At 34.5% G+C, this 21225-nt stretch overlaps 4 protein-coding genes and 1 pseudogene across 7 annotated transcripts; 1 reads left to right on the top strand and 4 right to left on the bottom strand.

Annotated features, from left to right (window-relative positions):
• Nucleotides 1-5536: 5536 nt before the first annotated feature.
• LOC120188173 (probable E3 ubiquitin-protein ligase RHC2A) lies at nucleotides 5537-7411 on the bottom strand. The gene has a single exon (XM_039191685.1). The coding sequence runs from the start codon at nucleotides 7202-7204 to the stop codon at nucleotides 6098-6100; it is 1107 nt and encodes a 368-aa protein (XP_039047616.1). The 5' UTR covers nucleotides 7205-7411; the 3' UTR covers nucleotides 5537-6097.
• An 818-nt stretch (nucleotides 7412-8229) lies between these two features.
• On the top strand, nucleotides 8230-10324 carry LOC120188150 (annotated as a pseudogene).
• Nucleotides 10325-11985: 1661 nt separating this feature from the next.
• Nucleotides 11986-15649, bottom strand: LOC120188196 (protein SRG1-like). 3 transcript variants are annotated; one of them, XM_039191701.1, is made up of 5 exons: nucleotides 15414-15649; nucleotides 15190-15323; nucleotides 12708-12821; nucleotides 12306-12630; nucleotides 11986-12235 (listed from the first exon to the last, which is right to left on the bottom strand). In XM_039191701.1, exons 1-5 carry the CDS (start codon nucleotides 15525-15527, stop codon nucleotides 11987-11989), a joined length of 936 nt encoding a protein of 311 aa, XP_039047632.1. In that variant the 5' UTR covers nucleotides 15528-15649; the 3' UTR covers nucleotide 11986. The 3 variants fall into 3 exon arrangements, with proteins under 3 accessions (XP_039047632.1, XP_039047633.1, XP_039047634.1); XM_039191702.1 differs by lacking the exon at nucleotides 15190-15323 and having other exon boundaries at nucleotides 12708-12955; XM_039191703.1 differs by lacking the exons at nucleotides 15190-15323; nucleotides 15414-15649 and adding an exon at nucleotides 15324-15360 and having other exon boundaries at nucleotides 12708-12955.
• LOC120188197 (probable 2-oxoglutarate/Fe(II)-dependent dioxygenase) lies at nucleotides 14298-15001 on the bottom strand. The gene is made up of 2 exons (XM_039191704.1): nucleotides 14669-15001; nucleotides 14298-14589 (listed from the first exon to the last, which is right to left on the bottom strand). Exons 1-2 carry the CDS (start codon nucleotides 14774-14776, stop codon nucleotides 14332-14334), a joined length of 366 nt encoding a protein of 121 aa, XP_039047635.1. The 5' UTR covers nucleotides 14777-15001; the 3' UTR covers nucleotides 14298-14331.
• A 1290-nt stretch (nucleotides 15650-16939) lies between the features above and the next one.
• Nucleotides 16940-17691, bottom strand: LOC120188155 (light-harvesting complex-like protein OHP1, chloroplastic). Of its 2 annotated transcripts, none has more exons than XM_039191668.1 (3): nucleotides 17521-17691; nucleotides 17260-17382; nucleotides 16940-17170 (listed from the first exon to the last, which is right to left on the bottom strand). In XM_039191668.1, exons 1-3 carry the CDS (start codon nucleotides 17674-17676, stop codon nucleotides 17102-17104), a joined length of 348 nt encoding a protein of 115 aa, XP_039047599.1. In that variant the 5' UTR covers nucleotides 17677-17691; the 3' UTR covers nucleotides 16940-17101. The 2 variants fall into 2 exon arrangements, with proteins under 2 accessions (XP_039047599.1, XP_039047598.1); XM_039191667.1 differs by having other exon boundaries at nucleotides 17494-17691.
• Nucleotides 17692-21225: the final 3534 nt, after the last annotated feature.

Here is a 21225-nt window from a genome sequence, read left to right on the forward strand (position 1 = left end):
ATATAAGCTAGATTATGAAGAAACTTTTAGTCTAGTAACAAAAATCACAACTATTCGAGTCTTACTAGCATAACTGCTAGCAAGTCTTGGCAGTTGTGACAAATGGATGTCAAGAATGCTTTATTACATAGAGAACTCGACAAAAAATCTATATAGAGAAACTAAAAGGCTTTGAGAGTAAAATCCAAGAAAATCTTCCATGGACAAGAGTTTATGTGAATGACTAAGTCACTTTATAGCTTGAAGCATGCTCCAAGAGTATAGTATAAAAATATTAGTGAGTTCTTAATACAAAGTGGTTTTATAGTTGCTCTTTCAGATTCCAAGTTATTTGTGAAAGAAAATCAAGAAAAACTAGCCATAGTGCTAGTATATGTGGATGACTTATTCATCACGGGATATTATTACGAAGAAATCTAAAGAACAAGGGGAAATCTTTATATCATATTTCATATTATGGTACTTAGAGAACTCAAACATTTTCTTGGACTTGAAGTGTAGAGCACGTGAATGAATGATTATTTTTAGGATAACAGAAATATGTAAAAGATGAAGGAAAAATTAAAAGATGTTACCATGTATCGATAGTTGGTTGGAAGATTTATCTATCTTACATTAAGTCGAACGAACATAACTTATGTCGTTGGAGTGGCTAGTCGATACATGAGCAATTCGAAGAAGCCTCATCTTAACGTAGTACGACACATCATGAGGTATGTTAAAGACACTGCTAATTTTGGAATCTTATACAAGAAAACAAATGAATATTATGCGGTTGAATATTGTGATGGCTAGATATTATGCTACCCAACGGTCGACAACGGGGTATGTATTCAGTATTGGATTAGGAGCAATATCATGGTGTAGTAAGAGACAACCAACAATATCATTATAAAATACCGAAGCAGAATACTGGTCGACAACATCAATGATACAAGAAAGTACTTGATTGAAACAACTATTATAAGATTTTCATTAGCCAACAAATTATCAAGGCTTTTGTGCGATAATTTATCACTCACACGTCTAGTAGAAAATTCAGTTTTTCATGAAATGATAAAACATATAGAAGTGCACTATGACTATATTCGCGAAAATGTCCTTGAACGGAAGATAAAGATGAAGCCAAGAAAGTCAAATGAACAAGTTGTAAATATATTCACAAAGAGTCTAAGTAGATCAAAATTTGAGAAGTTCAGAGAAGCACTCAGAATGATACGCAAATCATCAATGAAAAGAAAGTTGCATTGAGATAGAGTGTTAAAAGCCAATGCAACCTCTAGATAAATCTATAATTATCCTTTAGTATATATATCTTGAGAATATTCTAGAATAATATAAAAATAGTAAATATAGAATAATATTTAATATTATGTCTAGAACTATCTATAAAATAATCCAAATATTTAAAAGGTTCATATGTCTTAGATGTTAACATATGTCAACAATCCAATGACTATTAAAATCTATAAATATGGGTAAGATTTATCATTATTATAGAGTGAATAAGAGTGAAACAACAATAAAAAAAAAGTTAGAGAAAGAAAGTTTATAAGTAAAGAAAAAATAATAATGAGGTAAATATGTAATATTATAATTGTATGATGCATTAATAAAAGTACTATTCAACTATTTAAGAATATTCTCTACTTATAATAGCTAATTATTAATATATTTCTCGCTATCAAAATGCTACTTTGTATTGAAATAATGAGAGCAAAAATAGTGATGTTAATAGTAGCTAACTATTAATATGTTATTTTAATGGTATAAATTTTTAGAATTTTAGAATTTATTATATTTGAATTTAGCTACTCAACATAAGGAATAAATTAAAAATAACTACGTCATTGAAGTTTTTGATTTTATCTAAAAAATTATGATCGCTTCCTTTAACATTCTTCTCTAAGATAAAATAAAGTAAAAAATTACAAAAATCAATTTTGAAACTATGAACTTTGGATAAAAAACATCTCGAACATATCAAAAGTCAACAAATAAATAAAATTCCTCATGTAATATCCAAATTATGATTACTTCAAAAATCTAAACTTGTGCAACAAATATTTAAGAAATAATGAAAAAACTCAAAATTCCATAATTTTCACAAACTTAAACAAAAAAAAAAACATTCTTAATCACCAAACATATTAATTTCAAACTTTGTCACAATTACAAACATGTAAACTCAAGATCTACTAATTAAAAACTCACAAAAATTACGCATCACTTGTATAATAAAAAATGTTTGGGTTAGTCAATTTTGATATGTTTGTAATGTCATAAAAATAAAAAAAACAAAGGTCGAAATCACCTCTTACCAACACTTATGAATCAATGTTTGTAAACTTGTTTTTGATGTCCATATCTCAAAAACATTCATGAAATTACGTTAGACCTTAATTATATGTAGATTGTTTTATAGTACGTTTGTATCACAAATAAAAGAAACGAAAATTTTTATCTTAAAATAATTAATTGAATGAATTAACTTGATTAAAGTTTATTTTTTTCACATCAATTTTACCATAAAAATATTAATAAATAATAATGTGAATTTAACAATTTAAATTAGGATGATAAAACTTTGAATCCGAATTAATCAACAAAAATGACAACATCTAGTAGAATTTGAAAATCTTACGCATATGCATCCACATAATTATTGAAATGCGTTTGATTTTATTATATCACGAATAAGAATTATATTAAGGGGCGGATGCACTAAGTTCCCTAGGGGGCCGAGTGCATCTTTTATTTTGAAAAAAATGAATAAATTTAGTATGATGTGTTAAGAAAAAACTAAAAAAAATTGCACACCCATTATTTTAAAGAAAATAATATTAAAATTTTAGACATTATTCTTAGATTTTTGGATTCACCATCATAATATACGATGACAATATTCTTCATGAACCATAAAACGAGACAAAACATGTGGGCGCAAAAGCCTTTCCCTTATAAACATAGTCTCCAAGTCCGTTGGGGCTTCATTCTGCAGAATGACATCTTCTTTGGGTGGAAAATATTTGGCATCCATTACCGAAACATTTCAACAGAGAAGTAAATTGTACTAAGCACCTTTGTGCAAATGAAACTCAAAGCAATATACCATTTGCCTCAAAGAGAGAACAATGGATGATGAATGATATTATTACCAACTGAAATAGGAAGTCATGGGATACTTCTTGGAAGAGAAAGGTTTTCTGCACTACTTGGAGGAAGAGATGCTGCGCAATGCTCGACCGAATGGCTTTCGGTAAACTATTTAAGGTCCCTTTCTGCTTCAATCCTTCTGTTTTGTATCTTAAGCATATGTTTGAGTGGCAACATTTGATCTTGTATGCGGGGTGACAATTGATTTTGTGCGTCGAATTCTAAGTCGGCTCTAATTGTATCCCTCTGTAACATAAAAAAAAGGTTCCTTGTCCAAAATAAGTACCTATGAATTGCATGTCATGGTCAAATCAACTCCTACAAAAGACTGAGCATTTATGCTTGATTCATGATGTCATTCCTTTAAGCTAGTTTCTTTACCTTGAATTTATCATACAAATTTGCCTTGAAATAATGAACATTTCTACAGCAAATGGTGGGGTTTACTTCTAGTTTTGTTTATTATCACACTTTCTTATGGTACGTTTAGAATATATTTTATATACCTAGTTCTCCTAGTCTTGGGAGGTTAATGATTAGTTCTAACAGCTTGAAAGTTGTAACGCCATCTTACAAAATTGCGGGTCAGGGTTGTCCAGTGAACTACCAGGTTAGTCGTGTTCCCGATGAGGTAAGTTGTTAATCCCAAATTAAAGAACATGTAAAAACCACGTAAAAGATATCAAAATCATCTCTCTTGGATTCTCAGCATGCAAGTCCCCATAACAGGTGTTAGAGTTCTTCACTCCCCCAGATTCGGAGACTGTTTATAACGAAAAGGGCTAATTAATTTACTAATTTTCCATTGAACCCAAGCTTGTTTCTTTTCTTACCTTTCCTCTTTAATTTATGGGTAAAATAGACAAAAATAGGATATGTTTTGGATCTGAAACTTAGACGGAAGATGAATGCGGTCAAGGAGAAGGAGAAAGAGTGTGGAGAGTGTGCAGTGAAGGAGATACCAAAACGTAGTTAATAGGGATCGGTCGACGGGTGAGGTGAATGGCCAACGAGTGAGGTAAACAGTTAACGGGTCATGTAAGCATCTAACAGTCCAGCTCAGCTTTCCTCGTCCAAATTAAGAACGGTTAACGTCGAGTTACCATTTTGTTTCAAATTGATAACGTTAGCGATCAATTTATAATTATAAAAGTTCAGTAAAGAAAACGAAAACTTGTAGTTCACCCATAGAACAATACCCTTAGGGTGCGTTTGGTTCACGGAATGTAAGATTACCAATGGAAATAAAAGATTACCAGAGAATAGTATTATTGAAAATATTGTATTTTGTGTTTGGTTTGTTTAACAGGAATGTAACATTACCGTGTTTAGTTAAAGGAATAAAAGATTATTGGAATGTATATTTTACCAAATTATCCTTATTATATATTTGTTTTTTAATAAGTTGAATTCTACTATAATATTACTATAATTAATTTATATATTTTCTTTAAAAATTTTAACTTCATAAAATTTATATATATATATTTTTTTACAAAATTAAAAAGATAAATAGGTTTAATAAAAGAGTAAAATTTTATTTTAACCTCTGAACTTTATATAAAATTCTAATTATAGACTTTCCTTGTAAATTTAAAATAATTTAAAGATAAATTTGTAATTAAATCTTCGTAGAATTTTTATTATTCAACGACAGAAGAATTGTATTTTAGAAGAAAAAATATTTAAAAGCATTTTAGTTCAAAACGCCGGTAATCAAACAATACCTAAGGGAAGGAAGATAATGACATTCTCGGTAATATACCCAAAAAAATCTACTGTTGGTAATAAAAGATTACTGGGGCTGGGAATGTTGGCCAACCAAACGGGGGAATGAGATTCCATTCCCCCGGTAATCTCATATTACCTGAACCAAACACCCCGTTAGAACAACTCCTGAGATAAAATGCCATGCATTATATATATGCCTCTACTGGTTTTCACCCATTCAGACTCTCAAATCCAATGAAGGATTTCTCACCAGCAATGAAAATGAAGCGGAAGAGGGGATTTGAAAAAAAAAAAAGTAAACAATTTTATTTTTATAGGGAATCAGAAATGCATACTATAATATTCATAAGCAGCCCTATCAATACAGAAGTTGAGAAACAGATTTCAAAGGCAGACTGTTCTTCAATAATAATTATTCTCAAATTAAAGCCTTCATGTTGAAATCAGGAATAAACAGAAGCAAAGGCCAGTAGGACAACTTCCCATTATCTCAGTGTAAATGATATCTGTTTAACAAGGTCAAGATAGGATCCAAGCTGTTCAACCAACAAATGCATTGGACTTCTACCTGTCTCTACCCACATCTACATTAATGATCATGCCCCAATTGGTGAAGTATCACATTTATGCACAAAAATGAGAAATTGAATGCACAATTAAAATTTGCAGAATCCATCACATGATTAAGTAATTCAAACAAACAATAAAACAAGTAGAACAGTGGCTGCAGGTAGATTGCCTTCTAGTCAAGTAAACCCAAAAGATAACATAAACAACTCAATTGAATTAACTGCAAATAAACAACAGATTTCTGATAATAAATACATGTAAGAAAGATAGAACAACATAAATTATGGCGAAGAAACTTACGAATTGAACTTTTTAGGCCTAAGATAAATCTATATGCGAGGTTAGTACCTCAGCAACCACTAAATGACCCTACTAGCCACAAAACTTTCGACTTCATTCACTTCTTCTGCTGCGTTGGTGCACATAACGACTCATCAAAGCTTCTTTCTCTTTCGACAGGAACTAAATACGAACAATGCTTCATTCCTTCACCAAAAGTGTTGTTATTTACAACAAAGTAAAATCATACAACATACAAACATCCCTTTCCCTTGAAGAAAACTGCAGCTAATGTAGTATCAGATTAAATGCGAAAGAAAGGTTAACATAACAACGGACAAAAGATACATTCAACCATCGTTCAATCCTCAAAATCCCATCGGCTATCCCTTCTCAATGACCTCCCAAACACTGAACTCGATGTACTTCTCCTTGTAAATCCAGAATCTGAGCCTGAACGTGATGAACTTCTAAACCTCCCGAAAAAAGAAACAAAACTCCGAAATACACGTCCTAATCCTCCACTCTCTTGCGACCTTCTCCCACCAGGCGCCCATGAAATCCTCCTCGGAGCACCTGCATTATTGAATCCACCATCCATTTCAGTAAACACAACTGGAAACTCCCTCTCCGCAGCTCTCGTCCCTCCTGTAAATCTCCCCACAGCAAACCCACCTCCCGGCAACCTCCATATGGTTAATCCCACAGCTTCTTCATCTCTAACAGCACCGTTTTCCACCAAGTTATTTCCGTTGTTATCTGTTGGCAATTCATGGCGGCAAACTGGACAAGAGTTTCGAATGGAAAGCCAAGGTAAAATACAATCCATATGGTATATATGCTTACAAGGCATTTCACGAGCTTCCGAGTGGAGTTCGAAAGGCTCTTTACAAACTGCACAGTGATTTTCCAACCTTACATGGCTTCCTAGGATTTTTATCACCGGCATTGATTCAATTGCCGCTTTGGAGGCAGGCGGTTGATCGAGACGACCAACCCCGTTCGCTTCTAATTGAGATAACTGATCAAGAAGCCGATCAAAACCTGACCCCATTAAAAACTCCGACATGCTTGCAGGCAGGGGACGAAGACCCGATCCGGACCCATCATCATAATAAAGCTCAAAATTTCTATTACCTCTATCGGTAACTATACCATCGGCTTCGGAGGTGGGTCCACGGAGGACGACAACAGGATTGAAAGGGGAGCGATCACCAGCGTTTCGACGAGTGCGGCGGAAATGAGGAGTGGCGCTGGGGCTTGGGCTGAGAGCGGGGCTTGGCGTGTCGGAATACATGGCGGCGGCAGGGAAACGGTGGTGGATGGGAGATCGAGAGGGCGTTTCGATCTCTTCGATGAACCCTCCGCCACAGTCGGGGCAGTTGATCGAATCATGGGGAGAACGGACCCGGATCCGAATGAAGCGGTTGCATCTGTAGCACCAATAGGGAGATCTAATCGATTCCATGGAAACAAACCCAAAAAGATTACCAATAAATTAAAACGTGGAAACTGAGAAATCGTAGAAATTTAAAAGAACCCTAGAAATACAAATACATAGGGAGAGGGAGATGGAGAGGGAGAGGGAGAGGGAGCGAGGAACACTCAACGGTATAAGCGAGTGGTTTATACGATTGCAATTACTTTAACGGAATTTTGTTGATTCTCGAGTTGTATAGTTAACGAAGTTAGTGATTTGGAGAGAAGCGGCACCGCTAAGGCGTTGGAATTTGGATGGCGGGGCCACCTGGTTAGCGCTGAATGGGTAGAATTACAAAATCCGTACGCCTAATTGTGGTTTGATGAATTTTAAATATTTCTGATTTTATAAGATTATCAGTAACGTCGCTGGTTATTGTTACAAGAAGCGTAATATACGTGTTGGAGTATTATTGAATTCAAATTGATTTAAAATTTTAAAATTGGATCTGGTTCAGTTAGAAAGTTAAAGGGTTTAAAGTTATCAAGTTTGTTTAAATCTAAAATCAGAAAATCAAATTCTATACGAGTATAAAAAACTTGAATTATTACTGAATTTAAATCAATTGAAGTTCGAATTCAAACTCAAACTTGATCTTAAGTATATAAAAACCTTATACAACAACATATATAGGATAATATCATTAATAATTTAATTTAAAAAAATTAAAAAAAATTAATATATTATCTTTTCAAATTATTTATGCTCTTTTTAAATCAGATATCAAATAGTTAGTTTAGACTATTTAAGAATTGAAGTCAAATTTAAAATTAATTTAAATCCATTCAAATTGAATATTAAACAAATTTTAATCAAATAAAACTCAAATAACTTATAATTTATCCAATCTCATTAATCGATCTAACTATAAGTAGAGGTCACATTCATTCTGAGCCTGTAAACCCAAGCCGACATGGTCCATTTGGGCCGATGTGTGAATCCAATCTGAAAACATAGCATAGGTCTTCAGTCAAGAAATATGGGTAGGCGGTAGCGCTTTCCGCCACTTTCCAAATCTGAATAGAAAAGTCTCGAATCGCCTGGAATTTTTGCTGAATTTCTCTATTTAAAGGGAACTCCGCCAAGTTTTACGGAATCTTTTCTTTAATTTATCTGCAAGAAAATCCAAGGTAGTTTAGTTTGCACAAAGAAACCATGGCTAAAGATGGACCTAACTGGGATGGGTTGCTGAAATGGAGCATTGCAAACTCCGATGGAACTCGTCCTTCTCGTAATTTAAGGTAATTCCATCTATTTTTCCTTGATGACTCTTTTTTCTGATCGTTAATTGATTATTTAGGGGGTAATTATTTGCTTATTTTTGTATGTAGCGAGGAAGACAGAAGATGGTTTATGGAAGCAATGCAATCGCAGACCGTTGATGTGATTCAGCGGATGAAAGAGATAACTTTGGTTATGAAAACTCCAGAAAAAGAATTGGAAGTTCAAGGAGTTACGGCTGCTGATATTGAAGGTACTCTTGGAGAATCCCCAAGTTGTTTTTTGTCTTTAAATTTTTGTTATTGGGTTTCAAGAGCAGCTTTGTTCACATACTTATTTGATTGTGGCAGGTATGTTGGATGAGTTGCAAGAGCATGTTGAGTCTATTGACATGGCCAATGGTAAGTTTTCTATATTATGGAGTGCTTAATTTGAAACAAGATATCTCTAGTGTTAGCTATAGTTTTTGTCTGCATAGGATTATATTGTATGCAAGGAGAATCATTTTTTGTGTTTCCTAGGATTAGTAATTCCTAAGGATGCTATCTATGATTGAATTGATAGTTCCATTTTAATAACCTTGTTGCATCATATAACCTTTCTGTTTCTGGCCCTGATGCCCGTTCCTGCTAAAATTAGTCTTGCACTTGTAATGCTTTCAATTGATCCAAAAATATATGTGCTTATACGGCCTGTGTGCGTTTGAGGCAGATCTTCACTCAATTGGTGGTTTGGTCCCTCTCCTTGGTTATTTGAAGAATTCACATGCCAATGTTCGAGCTAAAGCTGCAGAAGTTGTATCTACCATTGTACAGAATAATCCCCGGAGTCAGCAGTTGGTTATGGAAGCAAATGGCTTAGAGCCTCTCCTTTCCAATTTTCCTCCGACCCTGATGTAACTGTTCGAACCAAAGCACTTTATGCGATATCCTGTGGGTACAACTATTGCTCTTTAGTATACTTTTTAATCAGGGAACATGCTCGTACAGAATCTTGAAAGTATCATGACATGATATCCTTTTTCATTGGATTTCAGCCTTGATTCGCCACAACAAACCTGGTATTGCAGCATTTCGACTTGCAAATGGTTATGCAGCCTTGAGAGATGCTTTGGGAACAGAGAATGTAAGATTTCAAAGGTAATCTTCGGATGTGTTTGTATTATTTTATCTGGTTAGTATCCCGACTTCTGGTTTTCTTATTTAATTGCTTTTTTATTTTCTTGCAGGAAAGCTTTGAACTTGATTCAATACCTACTGCATGAAAATCAATCAGATTGCAACGTTGTAAGTGAGCTAGGGTTTCCCCGTATAATGTTGCATCTTGCCACTAGTGAGGATGCAGAAGTGAGAGAAGCTTCTCTCCGTGGTCTCCTTGAGCTCACCCGGGACAAGACAGGTGGGAATAATGGTGGCCTAGGTGAAGACGATGAGAAGCTGAAGCAAATTCTTGAAGATCGAATTAAGGGTATCAGCTTGATGTCTCCTGAAGACCTAGGTGCTGCAAGGGAGGAGAGGCAGCTTGTGGACTCCCTTTGGAGTACATGTTATAAGGAGCCTTCTTCCCTTAGAGAGGAGGGCCTTTTAGCACTTCCTGGTGAAGATGACCCTCCGCCTGATGTTGCCAGCCAGCATTTTGAGCCTCCTCTCAGAGGTTGGGCGCGTACTGTTGATTCAAACTCCGGTGTGAAAAAGCAGGATGCTCCTCTTCTACTAGGACCGAGCCGTCCGAATTGATGGCTAGTGATCATATCCTGATAAAATTAGCACTAGGTGTGTTTATTTTGGCCTGTGTTTCACTGTTTTTTCCCTCCTATTGCTGACTGCTATATTGAATATATGATTGCCTCTGGATTGGATTAACCGGCACCCACTCTTTGTTTTGCTTTATTTGTTGTAATCAACACGTTATCATGCATGACTATTGCTATAGTAGTGGACTCCGATGGCATCGCAAGCTTGTTTTTCTCTTCCGATTCCCAACAGATCTCTGTGGAAGCGGAATCGATGGAGCACAAGTGGGTGCATTTTCGTTTTCCGTAAATGTGTCATTTGAGCTCTTTGTTGTTTAATCTTTAAAACTACTGCGGAGACAATGACACGTGTTCTTCGTATATAGAGCAATGCCAAGCGCTTAAGTTCTCCGTAAATTGTATTTTTATCATTATATTAATTTAAATTTCATAACTATTAAAAGAGTTAAATTATAAAATTATCATTTTGGGAACTAATATATATGTTTATCCTTATGTTAATCTAAAGTTTTATGAAGGGAATAAAACCCAAATTTCCGTTTCTGACGTTGATACTATGTTTATAATTTATTTTAATTCATTATACGTTTTGTATAATTTACAATAATAATTTTGTTAGAAATTATTTTTTTAACGAGTTTTAAGTTAGAATAGTAATGTTTGAGGTATTTTGGATGAAACAAACACTAAATTTACGTTTTAAAATTAAAAAGAAAAATGAATTAAAAATTTTAGAGTTCAATGACTAGAGATAGTAATCGAATGACAAATAACAATGATTAATACTAATGAACTTTGATCAGATTCACAGATAAAATTAATGCTTTATCTAAAGGTTAAATTCATATCTGTTTAAAGTTTAAGGGTGATATTAGTATTTTATTTAAAGTTTAAGATTTAAATTAAAAATTAAACTATTTTACTAACGCATTATATTATCAAACTAACATCATTTAATATTTTAATAACCAAAACATTATTAATAAATAACGTAATCAAAATATTATTATTTTTAAATCCGGTGACTAAAAATATATATTTATAAAAAGAATGTGATCAATTTGGTAGTTTATTTAATATCAAAATATGATGGCAAAATATATAAATGTAGAGTTAATTGCATTATATATCCTCAAATTATAACTTTTATTATAAATTGATTCTTAAACTTTTGAATATTTTAATTTCATCATGACTCTCATTCTAAACTAGTCTTTAATTTTGAACATTCTAATTTCATCCCTAAACTATGACCCTCTTACTAAATTGATCCTCAAACTTTTGAATATTCGAATTTCATCTCTAAATTCATCCATATATATAATTAGTTCCAACCATAGTTTAACCTAAAATTTGTTTTTTTTTCAAACATATAATAATATAACTTAGCTTAATGATTTTATTAACAAGGGATGTGATTAATATATGCTTATTGTTAGGGATGAAATTGAAATGTTTAAAAAGTTTGGTGACCAATTTAGAATGAAGGTCCTAGTTTTGAGATGAAATTGAAATATTCAAAAATTTGAGGATAATTTAGAATGATATCCATAGTTTAGGGATGAAATCAAAATATTTAAAAGTTTAAGGACTAATTTAAAATGAGGATCATATTTTGAGGATATGTGAAGCAATTAACTCATATGTAATATTTTAGAAACATTGTCATCTTTAGAAAATAAATTAAGTTCGCAACAATTATATAACGTCTGTAACATCTATATTCGTGAAACCGTTTCCCTAATGAACACCACAACCGCAACTTAATACTATGTTATGAAGTTTGTGCTTTTTGGTTAAGCGAGAGTTTCAACCTTTGCTACGTGGGTGTGAGCTTTGCCCTCCATTTTTGTCTTCATGGAGTTCCTCAAATAATCCCCATATTTCACTTTCTTATAAATCAGCTGTTCTGTTTTCGGGTCGATCAGGGGCTCAATCTCAACCTCATCGTGCGGGTATAGGAATGACGCATAAGAGATTCTTGCCCTTTCATCATTTACAACAGCTCTGTGTTCAATACTCTTGTACTTGCCGTTACTCCACATCTGACAAACAAAGCAAGACAATCAAAATTCGACCACCATCACCTATGGAAATACATTTTTTTTCTTTTACCTCAATGACATCGCCGACTTTCACGACTAGAGCATCCGGGATCGTATTAACCGGCACCCAATCGTCGTCGTGCTTAATCTGTAATCCGCACACATCATCGTCCTGCATGAGTATGGTTATAGTGCTAGAGTCTGAATGTGGACTAACACCTAGTACTTGGTCTGGCTTAGAGCAGGGAGGGTAGTAGTTCACTCGGTATGCTTGGATCAACTGTTTGTGCAGTCCAAGCAAGGCTTCCTTTTCCATTCCCATGATCAGAGAAAATGATTCCAACAGCTCTGTTCCGAATTTTCGTATCGCATTCGAATATTCTTCTATGATTTCCCTGTATGAAAGTTCATTTTAGTTGGATTAAAAACATGCAAATACCATGTTTTGGCTAAAGATCATCTGAATACATACTGGAGACCTGTAGGTGACTTGGGCCAAAACTTGAGCTTCCTATAATGAGAAGGGTGAACCGCAAGCATCAGTGCATCCGACCAGTCCAGTATCTGCTCTTCCGAGATGACATATATGTGTCCGTACCCTTGTATGTCATCCGACGGCATCGCGTTCTTGTTCTTCTCTTCTAGCGGAAGCTCGAAAAACTCAGCTGCAACATCCTTCATTTTCTGCAACACTTCCTTTGCAACTCCATGATTTACCACCTGTTAAAGAACACATACTGTTTCATTGTTCACCTTGTGCATATTCTTACATAAATAATACAGTACCTGAAAGAAACCCCAATCTTGGCAAGCAAGATCTAGTTTGTTTAGCTCCTCCTTGTTCCCCAACAATAGCAATGAAAAATCAATGAGGGGAATAAGTGAAGAAAGATGTGACATATCAGTATCTTTAGGTCTATCTTCCATGTCCCTAACGTATCTTTGTGGAACCTGTGAAGGATCCTCCCTCACCAGCTCTTGAACATTAGGTACCGGAATCGATGGAGCATAAGTGGGTGCCTCTTCATTCTCTGTAAATGTTCCATTTGAACTCATTGCTTGCTTTGTTTAAGCTTTGTGGAGACCATGGCACGTGTTCTTCCTATATATAGTGCTTATCCCTCTGGTTTCTTTAGCTGTTAGCTGCAGCGGACATTATCTTTCCCTGAAAGAAAGATACTCCAACTAAAAAATAGAAAATTTTATTTTAACATAATATAATTATTTATGTATTTTATAAAAAAAATGATGTCAATCATAGTGGAACATAGATGGATGGGATGGGATGGGATATTAGTTTAATAGGATTTGTGGCCTATGCAGTTGGATCCCTTTGATAAAACAATGGCCTTGTGTCTGGAATTCTGGATACCGGGCAAAAGTTTACCATTTTAGTAGTTCACATCGAATCGAATTTGGGTTTTTTTTGTCTTTTGAAATTTTATTTTGGGACGGCAGAGGAAAATTATTTATAGTCAGACACTTCAACTTTGGATATTACTATTTTTTTCTTTTTTACTAAAATAGTATTCAAAATATTTCCTATAATAGTACTCATTTCGTCCATGTACGTTGAAGGCGGCATGCCTTTGCGGATGTGGCAGGACATCCGATGGTTTTTCTTATGCTAACGTTACTCAAGGTGAGCATGAAAAATTGAAAAATAACTGGTGAAAAACTATATAAATTTTATCTGAAAAGACAATGCACATGGTACGTGTTAAAGACACAATGCACGCGTGATTATAAGGTGGAAGGGAGTCCAACGATGTGAAAATCCGACCGAACAGAGGCGGGGATGCCTGAGACAGTACCAGCTGAGGTTCTCGTAAACATGAAAGATTAAAGTGATTTTTTTAGAATTTAGATCAAATTGATAAAAACTGTATTTTGGTGGAGAAATTGAAAAACGTTTGGCAGGAACTATTTAGCCCACAATTTTTCTTTATTTGGATGTTGAATAAGGGAGATTCTGTTAACAATAATACCTTTGAACAACACTTGCAGTGAGCAAACCATTGCAGAAATGAGCAGAAACTAAAGCAACAAGGGGCTTACAAACAGAAACAAAGCGACATAAAGTTTCTAATTTTTACTTAGGCTAGAGTTTCAACCTTTGCCATGTTGGTATGTGCTTTGCCCTCCATTTTTCTCTTCATGGAGCTCCTCAAATACTCCCCATATTTCACTTTCTTATAAATCTGCTGTTCTGTTTTCGGGTCTATCATGTGATCTAGGGGCTCAATCTCGACCTCATCGTGCGGAACCAGGAATGTTGCATAAGAGATTCTTGCCTTATTATAATTTGCAACAGCTCTATGTTCGATACTCTTGTACTTGCCATTACTCCATATCTGACGAACAATTTAAAAATATCAAGTCAGCTCAAATTGTCTTTGTTTACAATCAACAATGGAAACATATTTTAGTTACCTCAACGACATCGTCGACGTTCACTACTAAAGCATTTGGGATCGGATTAACCGGCACCCACTCGTCGTCATGCTTAATCTGTAATCCACACACGTCATCGTCCTGCATAAGTATGGCTATGGTGCTGGTGTCGGAATGTGGACTAGCACCTAGTACTTGGTCTGGTTTGGAGCAAGGAGGATAGTAGTTCACTCGGTAACCCTGCACCTATTGTTATGCAGTCTAAGCAGAGCTTCATTGTCCATTCCCATTATCAGAGAAAGGGATCAAAAGAGCTCCATTGCGACTTTTCGGATTACATTCGAATATTCTTCTATGATTTCCCTGTATGAAAGTATATTTCAGTTAACATGACAGAAAAAAAAATGAAATTCCTATGTTTTGGTCAGATCATATGAATCCATACTGGAGCCCTTTTGGTGACTTAGGCCAAAATTTGAGCTTCCTAATTCCTATAATGAGAAGGGTGAACCACAAGTATCAGTGCATCTGACCAGTCCAGTATCTGCTCTTCGGAATATGCCTGCCCGTAGCCTTGTATGTCGTCCGACGGCATCGCATACTTGTTCTTCTCTTCTAGCGGAAGCATGAAAAACGCAGCTGCAGCATCTTTCATTTTCTGCAACACTTCCTTTGCAACTCCATGATTTACCACCTGCAAAGGATCAATCAATTGTAGCTCTCAAAGGCACATTCTTTAGCTATTCCTTATTTGCCTTGATTCTTTCAAAAGCTAACACAGTACCTGAAAGAAACCCCATTCTTGGCAAGCCAAATCCAGTTTTTTTAGCTCCTCCTTATTCCCCATTAACAGCAATGACAAATCAACGACGGGAATAAGTGAAGAAAGATGTGACATATCTGTATCTTTGGGTCTATCTTCTAGTTCCCTAACATATCTTTGTGGAACCTGCAAAGATCCTCCCTCACCAGCTCTTGAACATTAGGCACCGGAATCAATGGAGCATAAGTGGGCGCCTCTTCATTCTCTGTAAATGCTTCATTTGAACTCATGTTTTTCCTGTGTCTAAACTGTTGTGGGAACCATGGCACATGTTCTTCCTATATATAACATTAGACATGAGGGATGCATTGTTTCATCCTAGTTTGAATTAGGAAGTATTGACAGACAATTATGGTACCTTGTTATAATCGCAGTGAATTCACATGTTTGACTTTCCAACAAGTTTTGGGATACATCATCACATAAATGTCAACGGTTATGTTTTCTATTCTTCTTCTCAAAGTAAACGGATCATAGTTTATGTTCAAGTTGCAATTCTTCCCATGTTCGTTGCTTTATCCTCCATATTTCTCTCCAAGTGGAAAAAATTGGGTATAAGATATACACATGCTGCACATAGGGAAAACTGATATTTCCCATCCATGTCATTACTCACAGACCTTCATACTCCTAAGATGAAGAGAAGTTAACTGATCCATCAAGTTTTGAACTAATAACTACGGGTAGAAATCATAAGAAACAAGTGGTATCGACTTTCTGACGCTGCAATGACACCAAGCTTGTTATTTCTTTGCCATTTCTCATTTAGGCGGGCAGAAAGTGATAACATAAAGTGAAGCTCTGCATTTGTTAAGGCTACTAGAGTCATCAAAAGCATAGCTATAGGCCATTGGAAAGGGATAACATAACGTGAAGCTCTGCATTAGTTTTTAGATTCAGAACTTAAGTTATGATGATTGGTTTTTCTTTTAGAGGATGTTATGAAGAATACTCTGAAAAGCTGACATAGAATTCAGGGTTTAACGCATTCCTCCTTGGGCTTTAGAGGTAAAATTTTACTGTTTCAATTTACATTCTGTTTGTTTCTTGTTTGCAGCGGAATCATTTTTTCATGGAGTCCAAGATAATGAAGCTTGGAATGGTGAGATCTTTCAGTTTATCAGTTGGTAATTGACTATAGAAGAAGGTGAGAAAATGAAGACATAGGCAGATGCTGTATGGAGTAACCATCGAATGTCACTAGCTGATGCATTAGACAACTCAGAGCCTTCAAGTAAGGTGCCGGTTATAGATGCTCGAAACAGCCGAGTGCTGTAGATCATCCTGCACCTGTTCGAAAATGGAAATCATTTATGCATCGATAAATAAACACGCGAAACCTCGGCAATAAATTACATTCAGCAGATGGTCTGGTGATGATGATGGTATGCAATAGAAGAGAAGCATATGACCATATCTTGTAGGCTATGGAAACTTGTTAAAAGTTCCATGATTTCAAAAATAGATTGTACAGTCAAAACTGAGAATTTGCAGCTTGAACACAGATGAAACCGAAACATTTCATATGATACTCAAAAAGTGTTACAGATTACAGATATTGGAGTAGATAATGTGTTCACTTTTAATACAACAAAAATGTCTTTACTTGCTCCCAATTAAGCCAATGCTTGCCTCCATGGATTGAATCTTTACAGAGGAATATCAAGACCTTTGCCAACATCTACCCCAATCATCTGAAGTACTCCTTTGTTTAGTATCTGCATAACCCCAAAGCCGTCACAGTTAGAGCACCAACACCATAGTTCTATTGCCAATGGAAGATACAGAAAAAAGCTAGAAACCTCACCAGTTCTACAATGAAAACACCAATTATGCCAATCATACAGGCCCTGGAATTCCATATTTCAGCTGTCCTCGTAAACCCCTGAAACGGTGCTTTGAATTTGGGCCCTACTTTTGGCACTTCAACCTGAAACATTGGTTTTTTATTAACAGATACAAATTTGTTAAGAACAAAAACCCAGCAATATTTGAACATATAAGATAAAAAAATATGAAACAATTAGAACCAAGAAAGTACTCCAGCAGGAAGCTTGGCAGCTAGGACCTTGAAGGATGCTCGGTTCCTGAAGCTTGTTGTGTTGTGATACTGCTGGTTTTGTCGTTGAATCGTTAAGCTATTCGGAAGAAGAAACGATGAGGAAATGAGTGATGAAGTAGCCATTGTTTTCAGTCTGCAACCAAATCCAAAGCCAAAAGCCATCGTGTGGTTTATACGAGCTTTTATCTACTTCAATCTTAAAAGCCAGTGGGTCCGCCTGAACTAGAGCTTGTTTTTGTGGTCGGGTTCCAATCCAAGCAGCCAATTCATTGCGGTTCCAATAAATTATTCGTGGAATGCTACAGAGCACGAAAAGTATTTTTTTTCTTTTTCCTTTTAGTCAATATTTTTAAAATCGGACGAGACATTAAATCGGTGAATGTACTGATTCATTAGTTCAACCGCGGTTGAATCGAATTTTATATAAAATAATTTTTTTTTAATTTTACATAATATTCAAAGCAATATTAATATATATGTAACAATTTTTTAAGTTTACAATATTAAAAGGTATAAAAATATCACAAGTCACAACATATATAAATTAAAAAACATAAAATCAAGTGAAACAAAATGATTCAAATCAACTACAACATAATATTTAAGGTAAAACATATTAAATAATAAATAACTATATAACTATAATAAAAAAAAATTGGGGCTTAAAAAATCATAACAAATGATGTCATTTAATTTAATTTTTTTATAAAAAAACAATCTCACATGGCTAAGAAACATAGAAGAGCATCAAACTTACTTCTATAAATAATAGAGGTAATTTGGCATTCAAAATCATGGAGCCTTTTGGTGAGCACAGAGCGAACTATTCTTTTGCTTCAATTGAGCTCAAATTTTAGGCTTCAATCGAACTTCTAATTTTTTTTTTGAGTTCGAGCCTTTTCGAGTTCAAGTTTTAATATTATATTTCGAGTTCGATTTGAACTTGATAATTTTAGCTCGTGAGTTTTTGAGTCGAGTTGAGCTTACTTTTAAAGTTTTCGAGTTCAAGTCGAGCTCAGCGATACTCGAATTTGACTTGCTCGTTGAACAAACGACGCCGTTTGGTTTAATTTTTTTTTTAAAGAAAAAAGTGAACCGGCGGTTCAAACCGGTTTTGCCGATTTTCAATCGGTTTACCCCGATTTTACCGGTTTTCAGCTGGTTCATTGCCAATCCGATTTTGTGAGGTAACCGAACCGGATAGGCCACCGGTTCACGGTTCAACCGGTTAAACCGGCCTATCCGGTCCGATTTTGATAACCATGCTTTTAGTAATTTCAGATATCTTAGTAATAAAAAATTCAGATTTTTTTATTATTTCTAGGAGAATAGAATTTCAAAGTGAAAATGTCATTAACATTGATGAATGTTTTTAATTCTAAAATTATATTAACTTGTGTATTCTCATAAATAATAAATTTTTTATATGAGGTTGAGATAGAAATCTAATAATGAGATGTTTTATTTTATCATATAAGAATAGAATATCATGAGCTCTATTAACAAGGAAAGATTCATGAATATAAAAAATCTTAGATTACAAAGAAACTTTTTCAATACTAATTCCTATTTCAACTAGATATGAATACGAAAGTGTGAGCACCATATTTTAAAACTCATGCCCCACGTGAAGTTGTCTCCCATATGCTGTCAAGCCTCACCCATGCTCCACTTTCCAACTTGTGCCCATGCCTCCACCTTGGCCAACGAGCTGCTTCAAACACCAACACCCCACTCCACCTGCAAAAAAAACATAAGAAAGTGAGAATATTTTTATTTGGTTGTAATTGGGTATTTAACCCAAGCAAAGAGAATGTAAATGGGATTCGAAATCCTTGCAAACAACACACTGTAAACTCCATTTTCAAGCAATACCAGACTTCAATGGGTATCAATTACTTACTATTTTTTCTATTTAGTTTCATCATTATTCGAATGCATATTTTCCTCTGATCTATTCACTTCAAATCCAATAGTTATTATATTTTCTTTTGGTTCGAATATATAGCACATTTCATGCAGTTTTTATTGTGATACTTTTTTCCAAAAGCCCAGATCTAGAGCATTTCAAATATAACCCTTTTTTCTTTTTTCCGAGTATAATATATATATTTGAAATAATAAATATAAAAATAAATAAATGTTTTTTAAAACTCTAATCAACCAGCTAACCAGCAAAAATGATGAAAATAAGTAAATAGAGAGGAGTTTAGAAGTTACCTAAGAAATGGAGGGGTCTCGTCGGAGTAGGGGGCATGTGAAAGGTCGAGCACTTGTTGAGTAGATCCAAGGTTATTTTTGGGGTTTTTGGTGTGATTCGATTTGAGAGGGTATATCGGAGAGAGATAAACGTTTTGGGTTCGGTTTAAGGGCTCCGACCACCGCGTGTGGTGGTCGGAGCGACGACCGGAATGGGGGCCGGAGAAGGTTGGCCGAGAGAGAAGGGAGAGTTGAGAGAGAGAGTTTCATTTTTTTCTGTTTTAAGGATGAAATAAAAAAAGAGCCAAAAGTGTTATTTATAGCAATAGTTTAGGGGCAAATAGCAACATAAATCCCTGTAGGTTTAGCGCATTTTGCATTATGGTCACTGTAAGGATTAATTTTGATATCTCACCAATTTAGGATGCATGTTTTAATTTTATGGTAAAATTACTCTTCCAGTCTCTTTAATTTAAGCCTGTTTTCACATTTTGATCACTGACCTTTGTTTTTTTCCATTTATTTTTATGTTGGCACGCATTTTCATTTTATTATAATTTAGTCCTTTGTTGAATGTTTTTTTATTTCAAGATTTGACTACTGATATTTATGTTTTTCCATTTTAATCCTGTATTTATGGTTTATTTACGATTCTCGTGCTCCTGTTATGTGATTCTCTTGTTTCATGCCATGATAGTTGTTTTTAGTAATGTTCATAATCTTAAAATTATTTTAATATTTAATTCTTAGGAAAATTATTATATTCATTTTATTTCAGTTGGAAAGAGAAATATTTGTCCTAAAATATTTTAGGGAGTATTTTCTCTTCAATTGGAAATATGAGAATATTTTCTATTTTTCCTTAGAATTTTTGTTTTATAATGTTGTATGGTTGAATTTGGAATAATGGAATCGTGATTTAAATATGTATTCGAATTCTTAGATTTCTACTAATTTGAGATAATATATAATCAAAAGGTGTCAATTTTGGGCGTTGTGGGAGTGTTTATCCTTCCCCACACATAATCGACCCCCGAACCCTTTTTATTACTTAAAAATGAATTTCTGGTTACACGTGGATTGATAAATTTTTTAAATGACGTTTTCCTAAAAACTCTTTTAAAAGAAAATTTTTAGGTATTTAACCAACCTAACTCAAAAGGTCAATGGCGACTCTGAAACATTTCTTTTGCAAAATCAGGTTTTCACAAAATAAGTCAAGACTCGTCGCATCGTCGGAAATCGGTTACGACAGCTTGGCGACTCCGCTGGGGATCTAGAGGGTCAAGCCTTAAATCGATTATATATTGTCTCTATAGTTAGAAATTGATAATTCATTTATATTTAATTTATGATTCCTTTGATTCCTTTCAATTGTTATTTAATATCTTAGTATACTAATGTGTGCATTCGATTGATTTTCAGATATTAAAGTCTTTGATTTGCTTTAGTTTGTTTTTTTGTGATTGTCTGTCAAAGGTTTGATAATTTCTCCTTACACACGACATTTGC

Source organism: Hibiscus syriacus, unplaced genomic scaffold, assembly GCF_006381635.1.
Source record: "Hibiscus syriacus cultivar Baekdansim isolate YM2019G1 unplaced genomic scaffold, ASM638163v2 tig00116939_pilon, whole genome shotgun sequence".
Lineage (NCBI taxonomy): Eukaryota > Viridiplantae > Streptophyta > Magnoliopsida > Malvales > Malvaceae > Hibiscus > Hibiscus syriacus.

What these genes read in the sequence shown, in the direction of transcription:
- LOC120188173 (XM_039191685.1), bottom strand. Translation starts at nt 7,204, where the DNA reads ATGGAATCGATTAGATCTCCCTATTGGTGCTACAGATGCAACCGCTTC.
- LOC120188197 (XM_039191704.1), bottom strand. Translation starts at nt 14,776, where the DNA reads ATGCAGGACGATGACGTGTGTGGATTACAGATTAAGCATGACGACGAG. An exon ending in ACGTCGACGATGTCGTTGAG is followed by an intron (nt 14,590 to 14,668) that starts GTAACTAAAATA and finishes ATTGTTCGTCAG; the next exon opens with ATATGGAGTAATGGCAAGTA.
- LOC120188196 (XM_039191702.1), bottom strand. Translation starts at nt 15,527, where the DNA reads ATGTCACATCTTTCTTCACTTATTCCCGTCGTTGATTTGTCATTGCTG. An exon ending in AAGTCACCTACAGGTCTCCA is followed by an intron (nt 12,631 to 12,707) that starts GTATGTATTCAG and finishes ACTTTCATACAG; the next exon opens with GGAAATCATAGAAGAATATT. An exon ending in AAGTCGGCGATGTCATTGAG is followed by an intron (nt 12,236 to 12,305) that starts GTAAAAGAAAAA and finishes TTTGTTTGTCAG; the next exon opens with ATGTGGAGTAACGGCAAGTA.
- LOC120188155 (XM_039191667.1), bottom strand. Translation starts at nt 17,676, where the DNA reads ATGGCTTTTGGCTTTGGATTTGGTTGCAGACTGAAAACAATGGCTACT. An exon ending in CTGCCAAGCTTCCTGCTGGA is followed by an intron (nt 17,383 to 17,493) that starts GTACTTTCTTGG and finishes CCAATGTTTCAG; the next exon opens with GTTGAAGTGCCAAAAGTAGG. An exon ending in GTGTTTTCATTGTAGAACTG is followed by an intron (nt 17,171 to 17,259) that starts GTGAGGTTTCTA and finishes GGGGTTATGCAG; the next exon opens with ATACTAAACAAAGGAGTACT.